The sequence below is a fragment of the Adiantum capillus-veneris genome, chromosome 23, assembly GCF_014529385.1.
Source record: "Adiantum capillus-veneris isolate H3 chromosome 23, ASM1452938v2, whole genome shotgun sequence".
Taxonomy (NCBI): domain Eukaryota; kingdom Viridiplantae; phylum Streptophyta; class Polypodiopsida; order Polypodiales; family Pteridaceae; genus Adiantum; species Adiantum capillus-veneris.
This window is the reverse complement of record NC_140953.1, coordinates 139,077,494-139,091,484: the sequence shown is the minus strand read 5'-3', so window position 1 is coordinate 139,091,484 and position 13,991 is coordinate 139,077,494. Positions and strand designations below refer to the sequence as shown.

The following is a 13,991-nucleotide window of genomic DNA, read 5'->3' as shown; positions in this document are numbered from 1 at the left end:
TTCTGTTGTTGTTGCTGCCACTTTTCCCATGGTGCCTTGGAGCGGTCTTTGCACTTGAAGACTCTCCAAGGCCACTGTCTGGAACTCCATATATCATAAAAGCTCCTTTTATTTTGCTTTGAGTGCATGCAAATATGGATGCAAGAATTTGTACAAGACGCAAAAATAAAGTTTGTGAAAAATCATGTAAACTAAGTGCATAACACATGGAAATTTCATGCTAATCCTCCCCTTGAGCTTGAGCTCATTAATAGGCATGGCAGACAGAACATAAAGTTGTGCTTGTTGAAGCCTTGAAGATGCTTGAAAAGAACTCCTTATTAAATCTTTGCTAGAATGCCTCTTGAAAAACCTTGAAATCCCTTTCGCAATGCTTGGTTAACTGCTTGAGGTTTTAGTCTCGTTGAAGTAGTTGATTTTGCGGCCCTTTTGAAGTTCTTCTACGAGTATGACAGGCCCACTGGATGGGAATGGTTGCTTGGCCTTGAATGGCTTAGGGCTCTAGAGATCTTTGCATAAGTGCCACGGGACGACGGCCTTATAAGGAGTTGAGCACCGGCCGCGAGAACGGCCCCTGTGGTGGGGAAGGTCACCAAAACGAGCGTGGGACTGCCAGGTTGAGAAGCGCTTGCACAGGAGCGCCCACCTGCGGAGCCGAAAAACGCCCCAAAATTTGGTTTTGATAAAAATGCTCACGTCCGGATGCTGCCCCAAAATGGGAACACGTTAGAACCACAGTCACAGAACCACCAATGGAATTAGACCGAACTTGACCGTATATCTCACGTCCGCCCACATAGCCCAACTTAGGCGACCTAAATTCGAGCTCTTGACCTCATGAGTCTCCCCAAATAAAGTAAGCCACTAAGCCTCAAAGCTTTGTTGTGTGAGAGGAGCCAAAAATGAAACTTTTATTCTTAACTGAGCAGGGGCGCGCGCGCGCACACAAATAAGCACACACCTAATAATAGCATAGATTGGGGGATGAAGATGACGGGGCTCCCGGGCTCGGAATGGAGAGCTTGAAGGCTCGTCGAAGAGAGCTCAAAGAATCCTTTCTCCACACATGGATAATGCAAGCAAAGGATATACAAGGCGGGAATAATTGAAGATGCAAAGCATGTAAAATCGATGCCAAAATGCACAAAAAATTAAATGCAAATGTACTAATTGCTACTAATTGCCATTAATCGCACATTCCTCTCATGGATGAGGGTAGTGGCCCGCCATGAACATGGCAGCCCAAAATCCAAGAGAGTCGCACCGCAATTGTGTGGCTTATTTGCTACTAACACGTGATTTTTATTTTTTTTAAGTAATCAAGTGCGTAATTAGGGTAGCTAATTAGTGAATGCTAATCACATCAAAACACACAAAAGCATCACAATAATCCAGCTAGCATAACCTGGAGCTCTGATACCACTTGATGGGAATGGGATCGTGCTAGCTAGGGTGGATGAAAGAGAAACATCGTGCACACAAGTGTGTGTGTGTAAGCTAGATTATCACTCAAGCGAATTAGGTTCCAAGATGAATTAACTTGGACTCATAAACACAATCTTGAGTAGTTGCTAAGCCATCACAAGCTCACCATAAACAAGAGAGATGTAATGCAAAATGGAATGGTTTTGTTTATTCATGAAATGAGCTTTAAGTAGCTCTACACCCGTGCACCAATACATGTGGGATAATTCCACCTCCTCTCTCCTTGACTCACACTCTCGTGACTCCAGGACAAAGCTCACACCTTACATGAGAATGAGAGAGAGAGAGAGAGAGAGAGAGAGAGAGATAAAAATTTGATTAGATTATTCAGATGTTAGCTATCTAGTGGGTCCAAAAATAAAAAGGGTCAGTGCCCAAGCATGCATCTGGAAACTATCCGTAAAAACCATTGTGCCATGCGATAAGACGTCCTACACACAAAGAAAGAGACTCTATTTACCTCTTTTAAAGGCCATAATGACCTATAAGGCAAACTCATACACAACAACGTCAGTCTCGAGGACACTAAATGAATTGTTAAGGTTTTTAACCAGATGCACAAATAACAATCATGCCTGGCTCACTTCAGCTAATGCATCAACAAATCACTAGGGCATGTGCATACCTGTAGGTGGGATCCCAATCAGCAGGAGTAGGGGGTGGGAGTGCTTCTTCCTCTTTAGTTGAGGCCACTCCTCTCCTTTGAATATAATCACCTGAAGAACCAGTCACAAAATTGGGCGACTGAGCACTTTGCCCGTGGATGCTGTTTGTTCCTGCAATTTCAATGTTTCTTGGTCTAAACTGTGACCCATAATAAGATGGACTACGAGGAGAATCCAAAAACGTGTTCTGTGTAAAACTTTCTGTTCCAGCATTCATGCTAGTATCATTCCTGGCAGAAGAACGATCATAAGTATATGGAGAGGGAAATGAGCTGTCATGAGCAGTATTACGACTCTCACTGTTTGCATTCACCACTGATCCAGGTGAGCCCCATCCCCTGCGCTTGTTATATTGCCCAAAAGCAGCTGCTTTACCCAATGAGGTTGCACCACCACCGGTCCGAGCCGGAGAAGTGGGGCCAAACCTGCTTGATGATCCAACCGACGGGGACCCAGGCGAGTGTTGGAAGTGGGAGGTTGGTGAGCCAAGATTCGAAGGACTTGCTCCCAAGGAAGTAATATATGATCCACCTGATGGACTCATCCCTACATGGGCATAGCCAAAGGAATGGAGAGGCTTATGACCCTTTCTGCGCCAAACATCAGGACTCACTCCAAGACCAGCATTTGGTGGAGTTCGATAATTGAACTGTGAATCTAGAGATTCACCATTATTACTTCCAAAACTACTTCCAGGTCCAGCACCCACATCCCCAACAAAACTCCCATAGCTTCCAGCATAACTACTCCCATAAGACACAGAGAGCCCATGATGCTGGGGGCTCCCAAACTGGAAAGCATGGTTGGATCCAACCTGCACGTGACGGGTCTAAGATTAGATCCAGTCAGCAACAAATCAACCTGAGATTAGCTCATTTAAACACCTAATGGCTTACACCACCCATGTCACCGGTGCAGTCATTATCATATGGGCATGGGAGAAATTAAGCAGAGCTTGAGGTTAGTTAAGACGAGAACCAAGTAGCTTATTAGTAGCAAGGAGAGGAAAGATAATGCACTAGACTGGTCCATACTAGAGTCACACTGCTTTTGCATGATAGATGATCCTTTGCAAAAATGACAGTTCTTGCAAGGGTTACATTGTCCAACAGAAAAGGCTTCGCAAATAAAACAGGATTTTGTTTCACCAAATTCTTAACTTTATGCTCTCTGAATTATAACATCGATTAGAATTGGATGTATAACAATGATGTTGAGAGTGAAAGTGCTTCTATACCTGTGGTGAAAGACCAGCACCAAACCAGTGCCCTGTGACTGGGTTATGGTCCATATTCATGACTTGACGAATGGGCTGTTTTAGCCAAGAAAACATTAGTTATCTCTTGACTTTCTTTGAACTACTCTGAACTCAGCTTGAGATCCCTGAAATTGGAGACTTACAAGACGAGGAACATCTTGCGGAGGCTGAAATGGACCTGTGAATGGGGCTTCAGTGAGGAAAGGATGTTGCTCAGCCTGTTATAAATTAGGTCAAACAAACACGTGCTTAAATACTGATAAGTCACCAAAGAGCTTGATATCCTTTGAAAACAAACTTCGTAAAGTTAACAAACTTTTTTTTGAGAACAAACACTACTTTTGCCAAAGACAACAAAAGCATTGATAAAAGTCCTGAAAATATTGGCTGAACAAAACCACACGTATGCATCAATATGACTATAGGACCAGACACCATCTTGTAGAGGAGCATTCACTTCCATTCTTCCAAAATCAAATGATCCTTGCGGTACTTGGCTGCACACTTCATCCTTACCATGAGTTTCCCTTTTGCAAGTAGGGTTCCCAAAGTACCTCGAATATATCATCCAGGTCTTTTAACCACAATACAGACATTGTTCTAGGTATAGGAAAAATTGCAGTCTTTTTTAATAACGTGAATATCCTTCCAATAGGACTCGATTCCAATAGCAATAGTTACTATTTAACTGCCAAAAGAAAGATACACATGTTGTTGTGATGGTTGTTTAGCACGCAAACCCACACTAGTTTAGGGTCTTGACCTTGTCAGAGCTTTACATTCGCCTTCCATGCCTTCACTCCTACTTACAGCTGCACTCAAGCCCTTTCATGTGGATTGGCCACCCTTTCACCCTTCTAGTAGGGATTCTGGGCACATATAGGGTTTGCACTGGGCATTTTGCCGATTTTATGTTTCTCCCAATTTCTTGAGATTTTTTATGCTGGGTAAATTTAGAGGTTTTGCCCGGACCGGGAGTTGGCTCGATAAATCAATTCAGCCCATGTCCACTTTCAAGACATCTTGTATCATTCTACCTCTGGAGTTATTGAGTTGCCGGCCTCTCTCTCTCTCTCTCTCTCTCTCTCTCTCTCTGTTTTTAGGGTTTCGTCACTTCTTTGCTGTTTTTAGGGTTTCGAAATTGCTTTTTGGCTGTTTTTAGGATTTTGTCATTGTTTTTTTTTTGTTTTTTAGGGTTTTGTCATTGTTTCATGCTGTCTTTTAGGGTTTCACCACTGTTTTTTGCTGTTTTTGAGGGTTTCAAATCTGTATTTTGCTGTTTTTTGAGGTTTCACAAGTGTTTCTTACTGTTTTTTAGGGTTTCTTGTATTTTTTTGCTGTTTTAGTCTCTCTCTCTCTCTCTCTCTCTCTCTCTCTCTCTCTCTCTCTCTCTCTCTCTCACAAAAAGCATCGGTGAAGGTCCAACGGCTTCCCTCACGTGTAAGAAGACGCATCCCTCGCTAGCCGCCCACAAAGCCTCTTTCATGCGGATAGGGAAGAGGATGTCTGCAATAGAGAAGGAAATGAGAGAATGGAGAAACGAAGTGGAAGAGTGGAGGAAGGAGAGGAGCACTATTCTTCAAAGATGGACCGAAGAAAGAGATGGCATGCGTAGGAGGATCGCTTCGCTCGAGGAGAAAGTGGTCATCCAAGATTCCATCATCCGAAATCTACAAGCAAAAAGTGGGCAGCTCGAAGAAGCGAAATTCAGCCATCCATGATGAAAGAATTGAATACCATGAGAGAAGAAATACAGGTTATCAAGGAAGGTGAGGAGAAGAAGTCATGGGCCGTGGTCATCTCCGTAACACAAAAGAAAGTAGAGGCCAAAAAATGGATTGAGGTTGCCAAGAAAGGGAAAAGTAAGGAAGCTCCTTGTACACCCACTCTTATTAACATGACCCTCGTAGAAAGGTAAGGAAGCTCCTTGTACACCCACTCCGTGGTCATCTCCGCAACACAAAAGAAAGTAGGAGGCCAAAAAATGGATTGAGGTTGCCAAGAAAGGAAAGGTAAGTAAGCTCCTTGTACACCCACTCTTATTAACATGACCCTCGAAGAGGAACAAAGGAGGAGGATGCGGGCTTTACATGTGAGGGTAACCGGCCTCACGGACATAAACAAAATGGGGAAAAAGAGATCACAAGCCTTCACACACAAAGGCATGGAGAGTGGGCAAGAAGACTGATGGCCCGGGAGAATCTTCAAAAGGGAGAGCTCTCTTACTACGCTTCCGTTCTTGGAAGAGAAGAAGGAATTCTTGAGAAAGAGGCCTACTCTCAAGAAGATAGGTATTTTCCTCAGTGATGATCTCACTCTCACACCTTGCGCATATGAGAGAGGTAATGCCAGAGATTACGGCGGCAAGGGAGAAGGGAAAGATGGCCTTTTACAGAGATGGTCGGGTGGTGATTGTAGAGCGGCGCTCTACATGACGGTGTGAGACCTATGGGACCACATTGAAGATGGCTACTTGGAATTGTAATGGATCTATGAGGTTAGACGTTGGTGCCTTTGAGGACAGTTTCAGAGAAAGAGACATTGCTTTCTTCTTAGAGACTCATCAGGCCCCTAGACAGCTTATGCCACATGTGGTGGAATACAAATGGGAGACAGCCCACAGGACAGTCGCGAGACCTGAGCATGGGAGTAGAGGTTCAAGAGGAGTAACAGTGCTATTCAGGGAGGAGTTACAGCCACTACTACATATTGTACAAAGAGATACTCATGCTAGATACATGCGGGTGAGGCTGAGAGCTGACACAGGCCGATTTCTATACATTGCCATATGTTACTTCCCCCCAATCATCCAGAGGATAGTCGCCTTTCTCTATACTAGATGATGATATATGGGAGTTTTCTAGGGATGGTGATATCATCCTCCTAGGGGCCTTCAATGCCCGAACGGGCAACTCTCAGACAGTCTTCTACGACACTTCGGATGAGATGCTTAGAGAGCTGGATGTGGGTGAGTTGGGGCTTGACAAATGCTCACATGACAGAGAGCAGACGGAGTATGGGAGATACCTCACGAAGAAGACTACACATGGGTTAGCCATACTTAATGGCTTACAGCGATTTCCTAGGCACCCGGTTTCACATGCTTTCCACACAGACACGGGCCAGTATCGTTGGACTATGTTATGGCACAGCCGAGCTTTATTCCCTTTATTCAGGATTTCATAGTGGGAGCCACACCAATGGGCGTAGCAATGGATCATGCTCTTTTGACATTGTCTGTTTCATTTCAGTATAGTACAGCCCAGCCATCAAGAGGCAAGTCACATACCCGTTATACATTTACAACAGAGACTGCCTCGGTTTATACAGAGGAGATCTATAGCCGTCTATGCACAGCTGGTCCTAGCCTCTCAGTAAAGGAGTGCACCACTTAAATGACTGAGACACTGCATGGTGCAGCATCAGAGGCATACCCACACACTAAGCCGGGTCGGAGGCGACATTCTGGGAGTATGCCCCAACTTAGTTGGTATGATGAGGAGTGCAGAGAGATGAGAGCCCAGCTTCAGAGAGATCTTCTTTTAGAAGTCATCACTTACAGACATTCTCGGATTGCTTCCCGGCGCCTTGTGCGACGAAAGAAACGAGCTTACTTGGCCCAGATGGAGCGAGACTTGTATCAGTTGTTCTTGAGTAGAAACTCATGAGAGGCATGGCGATTCTTTTATGAGCACTCCCCTCCCCCAGTGATTACTTCTCGTGATGTGTGGGGCCAGTATGCCTCATCGTTATATACGGTTCTTGGACAGAACCCCCTGCCAAATCCTACAGAGCCATGCCCACCTACCAGCACCTTCTTTACCACTGAGATGGTAAAGAGAGCCATTGACAGGATGAGGACCAGCAGCGCATATGATCATGATGGTCTAGTAGCAGAGCACTTTACACATGCTAGAGATATGCTCGTAGAGGTCCTTGCAGTGTCGTTCAATCGTGCCATGTGTGAGGGGTTACCTGAGACTTGGAGGTTGTCTACTATTGTGCCTATCTTCAACGCAGGTGATCCTACAGAGCCTGGGAATTACCGCACTATTATGGTTGGGCACACGTTGACACGGTTGTATGCATCCATTCTTGAGCAGCAGTTGAGTAATTGGCAGAGGGTGAGGGTGTACGATCAAAGGGCCAAACCGCTTTCAGGAGGGGTTTCTCCACTCTTGATCATATTCTGACACTTAGAGCCATCATTGAGGAGGGCAGGTCATATGGGAGACAAATTTATTCTAGCTTTGTGGATTTCCGCAAAACATTTGACATGGTACGGAGAGCTTGATTGATGCGCACACTGCAGGAGATGGGGGTGCCCATCAGAGTTACCCGGAACGCGGAACGGGAACGGCGACGGGCCTCCCTGCGAAACGGGGGAACGGGAATGGGCCCGGAACGGGAACGGCGCGGAACGGCAGGCTAAAAAAACACCCAAATATTATTTTTTTTAGCGTTATGTGTTTGAATACAAGTAGTATTAGAGTCCTTTGACTCTAATACCCACAAAAAACACGATTCGAAGACCATTTAACCTTATTATGACTTGATTGGGATGTGAGGCGCCCAGAGTACATAGCCAGATGAACAACAATGAGCAAGGTGGTTCGGAGAGCCTCTGAAGATGGCGGCACATAGCCGGTGCCATACTCTCCAATCCGTTGCACCATGACTTTCCAATACTCCGACCTATTTCGATCAAACATAGAAGAGGTTAGTATCAAAAAAGTGGAACCGACGATAACGGAAGAAATGAGAGAGAAGATTGATAAATCATAAAACAATGAACATACCTCGCTGCGACAAATGGGATATGGTCGTGATAGAAGAATCGGGCCACGGCCGCATCCACCTCTTCCTTCTTCTTTGGGTCCCAAGAGGTAGCAAGGGTCTTTTGGCGACGAATTGGACCTTGTGAAGATGCACCAACACCTACACCGGGTAGAGAGGAAGAAGGGAAAATGAGGGTCTTTGGATCAATACCTTTGCGTGCCGGCTTGGCTTTATGGTTAAATTGCCGATCCTTTTCCTCGAGCTCCTTCCTCTTCTCGATGGTTACGTTGGCACAAAATTTCACCTCATGTCCCGGCACTCGAAGAAAGTGTGCCCTCACTTTGTCATGCCCCCCTTTCCGTGTGTAAGAGCATAGCTTGCATCCCCATGCACGAGAACCTCCCGCCGCCGACAAGGTGCCCTCCGAGGTCACTTCATCCCACCACGACCATTCCTTCACCTTTTGAGTGTTGCCCGCATGAACGGAGGGGGTTGAACGAGAAGAAGAGGCCATGGATTATCCGTGAAAGAGAGAGAGCTTGATCTTTGAGGATTTGAGAGAGAGAGAGAGCTTGAGAGAGGGCTTGAGAGAGAGAGAGGCTTGATTCCGTTCTTGCTTGAGGCTTGAGCAATGAGAAGTTGAGATAGAGAGCTTGAGACTCGAGAGAGAGGCTTCACCTCTTGGAAGTTGAGACCGAGAGAGAGAGTTTGACCCTTGAGCCTTGAGGGTTAGCCCAAGAGAGAGAGAGGTTATGGCTTGAGAGCTAGAGGCTAGGCCCCTATGGCTTGAGACTCGAGAGTTGAGAGCAAGGGAGAGATGGCCCCCTTCAAACTTCCTTGATGCTTTGGTGAAGAATGGGGGAAGGGGGGATTTATATAGGGCTGTAAAATTTAAATGGCCGTTGGCTGCCCAAATCTCCCAAACAGCTATATTTTTAAAAGTTGAAAAACTGCCCGTTGCTGCCGTTCCGGCCGTTCCGCCCCGTTCCAGCCGGTCCGTTCCGGTGATGTCTTGCCTGTCGGAACGGCAGTCCGTTCCGACGCGTTCCCTAAATTTCTGACTGGCCGGAACGCCGTTCCGGCATTCCAAGGCCCCATATAGGCGTTCCCCGGTAACCATGGTGCCCATAGTGTTGATTTGGGGGATTATGGCTCTATACAGATCAGTGATGGGACATGTACGCACCCTGGAGGGGATATCTGCTTTAGTTCACTCCACCATTGGGTGAAACAAGGTTGCCCATTGTCTCCTACTCTATTTGGTATGTGTGTTGATGAGATGTCTGATTACATTGACGGAGAGGGTGATAGAGGTGCCCAGCTCGCAGGGACGTGGATCCCATTGTTGTTATATGCTGATGATATTGCGTTGATCTCTGACTCACCAGAGGGTATGCAGCGACAGTTGATGCATTACACAGTTTTGCAAAGGATAGTGGATTGTCTCTAAACCTTGGTAAAACCAAGGTTATGGTGTTTAACACCACACCACCGTGGATCAAGAGATCGGCACCGACTTTACATATGGTCAAGAGATTGTAGAGTATACAGATGCATACACTTACCTTGGGGTTGTCTTCAATGGGCCGAGGTTTTCTTTGGGGAGAGCATAGCCAAAGAGCTTTTGAGGCCTTGGGAGGCTTGGAGAGGATGTGTTCGCAGGTTCAGTTCCCGGACAAAGTTATGGCTTTTTGATACTTAAGTAGCCTCAGCTATGTTCTATGGAGTGCAAATATGGGGATGGAGAGGCCCTTGGTATCTATGATCTCCCGACTAATCAGAGCCAAGGCCTCCGTACCCCACGCTATCATTCGAGCAGAGCTAGCTGCCCCTCCTATGGAGATTGAGGCGCTCACTAGATCAGTCTCCTTTGTGCACAGCTTGTATTGGAGACAGATATACTAGACTGGCCCATGAGTCTTCCAGACAGTTAGCCCTTGAGGGGGACACTTCATGCTGGTATGCACAGATGACATCATGGTTTAAGACGCATGCCTTCACCATGGACAGGCTTCCCCCTTTCCAGTACTCTCTTCAGGCACCTTCGATGTCTCTTAGACGGGTGAAGATTACTAGACTCATTCCTCAAAACCTGATCCAGCTGGATACCAGGAGGGCATGGATAGATCCGCCACAGGAGTTGGGCACGAAGATGGCTTTCTATAGAGAGCATCTTCTCCACCTCACAGGAGATGGGTTTGTAATTCGACCCAGTTACACGGACACACATACGTCTCATGGTTTGTGGTGTGCCACTGGTCAGATACGCACATCCTCACATCAGCTGGAGATTGAGATTGGTAGATTTAGAGGGATACCAGCAGATAGCAGGATATGCCGCTTATGCCAGCCAGAGCCAAAGCCAGAGACAGAGCTACATTACATATGTCATTGCACAGTGTCGGGGCAGTTTCCACTGCTTATTCAGAGAGGGTTTTGGTCCTTTCTAGAGGGTCATGAGTTATGGAGATCAGAAATGTCCTGGCCCATATCTACTTGAGTTACACAGATATAGAGACACTTTACTGGGGAGAGATAGAGAGAGAGAGAGTCCCAGAGACGTATTACAGATTTCTTTTCACTAGATATGGGACAGCCAGAGGAGCAGCCATCACTGCAGAGCTCAACCCACACTCATTCGACCACTACTGGCACTCTCATCGACCGAGCACTAGAGCTACGGAGATCCAGACGGCCACGATTGAGGAGAGGGACTACACAGCATCGACGGAGACTACAGCAGACGATTCGAGCCATACTCTCTCGACATCCAGAGTGCAGATGAGGATGGATTCTAGTAGTAGTATCTTTGTTCTAGTTCTTTTAAACCCAGATATTAGATTCACCATTTTGTAACAGATTGGTCTCATAGGTCATTTTGGCCTTTTGAAGACGTTAATATAACACTTTATTTCATCTCTCTCTCTCTCTCTCTCTCTCTCTCTCTCTCTCTATATATATATATATATATATATATATATATATGTGTGTGTGTGTGTGTGTGTGTGTGTGTGTGTGTGTGTGTGTGTGTGTGTGTGTGTGTGTGTGTGTGTGTATATATGTATATATATATGTATGTATATATGTATATATGTATATATATATGTATATATGTATATATATGTATGTATGTATGTATATATGTATGTATGTATATATGTATATATATATATGTATGTATGTATGTATATATATATGTATATATATATGTATGTATATATGTATATATGTATGTATATATATGTATGTATATATGTATATGTATATATATATATATATATATATATATATATATATATATATATATATATATATATATATATATATATATATATCTAAAAGTGGGGCTTTGACCCTTTGCATCATATCAAATCGACCATAGGTCCATATACAAGAAATATGGGAAAAACCCTGAAGGATATACAATGAGATCAAACCACAAGAAACATCTAGGGAAAAAGATACTCTAATCCGGTGGTGAAATGTAGCCATCTAGAGTGTGATCAAGTTTACACAATCTGTCGAAAGCTCTATCCACCTCGAGTGGTGTAGCAAAAACCACACAGTCAAGTGTTGCGTATCTAACCGATATAAAGCATCCGCTGCAAAAACCTCCTGTAGCAGCTCACAAAAGCCAAGGACTATGCTTCCAAAATCACCCGCATCCACTCTTAACATTTCATGATGATGTACCCCAAAAAAGGATGCAGATCTACAACACAAGCAAACTATAAGATAGGCACGAGGGACCCACTTGTCGTCCACCTCAAAAGCCAAGGGAGGCACCAAGATGCAGACCTTTCTGACCAAACCAACTTCCCCACGGCCTCACTAAACTGACTCTCCAGAAAATCGGCCGCTTGTCTGATATCCATAAAGTAGTTGGCCTCAACCATTGTCTGTTCCTGTATGGTATCATAAACAGTCTCCCTCCTCCAAAGGGAGTCCTCATGTAAAACCTGCACTTTGATATTTGATCATCGAAGCTCTCTCTGGACCGAGGAAAACATGACCTATTCCTGACAGCTGCAGGAAAAACATGCGAACACATAACGGCCCACTACTCAAAAAGACATCTCCGAATCTCCATGGACCAACTGCAAAGAAGTTAAGAACTATGCAGGTAAGATCTCAGATAACAGATGCAAGACCTACTGAGTAGTCAAACTCCTCTCCAAACTCAGAAGAGTGTGTCAAAAAGTGTTTACGTGGCATGACCATCCAGACAAGTAGATAAAAATGATTTTATAAGTTGTTCCAACTTATGGGTCCTTTTCGATCGGGCCCAAGGGACACGAGGCGATTAAAATTTTCCAACGAATAAAATTGCCTCACGTGGCAGGCTGTACGGACGTCCGCAGCACACACTGGCTGCTGACGTGGCACTGTACGGAATTCCACGATTTTCGCTGGCAGCTTTTGGGCGCCAGTTTTTGGGCCACATGCTTTTGGGACTTGAAGCTTTTGAACTGATTGCTTTTGGGGCTCTACTCTTGGCATCCCTTGTACTCTTTAAAAGAGCCCTTGGGGCCTCACTCTGCAGAGCATTTGGAAGCAGGGTCTGAGAGCAGAGGTCCCTCGAGAGTTGTACTTTGAAATGAATAATGATAAAGAAATACCGAAAGGGGCGCCAAATTTTGGGGCCAACACCTCTGGACACGGAACTACGCAGGTTTTTGTGAAAGAATCTCCGTAAGTTCAATGATTTTGAAGTTTCTATTCGTGTATTGCTATTGATTTCTCGCTTGGAGTGTCCAAGCCTGTTATAGTGGTAATAGAGCTCAGTAAAATTCTTCTTCTATGGAGTATCCAATCCTTTTTGCAACACACTTTTGTGAAAGAATCTTCCTGTCTTGACCCCGGACTTATTAGCCACTCCCACCTTCGTACATGGCACATCGGGCGCACTCCCGTCTTCATCACTCTGCCTTACAGGGCATAAGCCATAAAGAGCCCCAAATTACACATGGGTTCTCGCGGAGAATCCGACAGAGATAACACCTCTGGTGGGTATGTCACAAATGGGTGACGTGGCATGGCATGGCCCTAGACACAATTGCATTAGGGCAGCAGTACACACATCCTGGCAGTCCCGGGAGTAAAGCACGTTGAAATGCTGACGTGGCAGCTTGCAATTTGCGGTGGAAAACACGGAACTCTATTGACGTGGCATGTTGTACGAAATTCCGCGTTTTACGCTGGGGAAAAGCAGCAAGAAAAGCTTACGCAATTTTTGAGGAGCTTTTGGGGGAAAACTTGCTTTATTTTTAAGCCTAGCACCTCCTTCGACGAGGTGCACTCACAGTGGCGGAAAATCACGGAGCCACCCCTCTCAAACCGGCGCTCAAACAACCTCCTACGCCGAGGATGTTTACAGAGCAAGAATTAGAAGAGGTGGTTGATGCACGGATTAGCCAGCTTTCGGACGCGCAGAATAAAGCACGACAAAAAACAGAAGAAAGGATCGGATTTCCCGGGTTATTTGGGTCGTCAATCTACTTTTGCCTCGGCAAGAAAGCAAAAGAAGCGTGTGCGGTTTAAAGGAGTACCTAGTTCTTCTTCTTCTGACAGTTCTTCTAGCTCTTCCAACTCGAGCGAAGAAGACAGAAAAGGGATAAAGCGAAGCAAAAAGCAACGCTTCGAAAAGGGCAAGAAAAAGGCAAAGAAGTCTAGATCTCGCCCAGTTTCGGACAGTTCTACAGAGGACTCGTCTTCGGATAGTTTGGACTCCGATGACAGCAGAATTTAGCAAGGAAGAAGAATTTTTATAAAGCCAACCAGTAAGACTTTCTGGAAGATAAAAG

At 45.2% G+C, this 13,991-nt stretch overlaps 1 protein-coding gene across 1 annotated transcript in view; it reads right to left on the bottom strand.

Annotated features, from left to right (window-relative positions):
• LOC147428697 (dual specificity protein kinase YAK1 homolog) overlaps positions 1 to 13,991 on the bottom strand; it is a 125,636-nt gene that overhangs the window by 31,225 nt on the left and 80,420 nt on the right. Inside the window, exons 13-15 of the mRNA XM_086497217.1 lie at positions 3,552 to 3,626; positions 3,388 to 3,462; positions 2,111 to 2,964 (exon numbers count right to left, since the gene is read on the bottom strand). Coding sequence (XP_086353343.1) covers positions 2,111 to 2,964; positions 3,388 to 3,462; positions 3,552 to 3,626 — 1,004 coding nt within the window. The remainder of the gene's footprint in view (positions 1 to 2,110; positions 2,965 to 3,387; positions 3,463 to 3,551; positions 3,627 to 13,991) is intronic.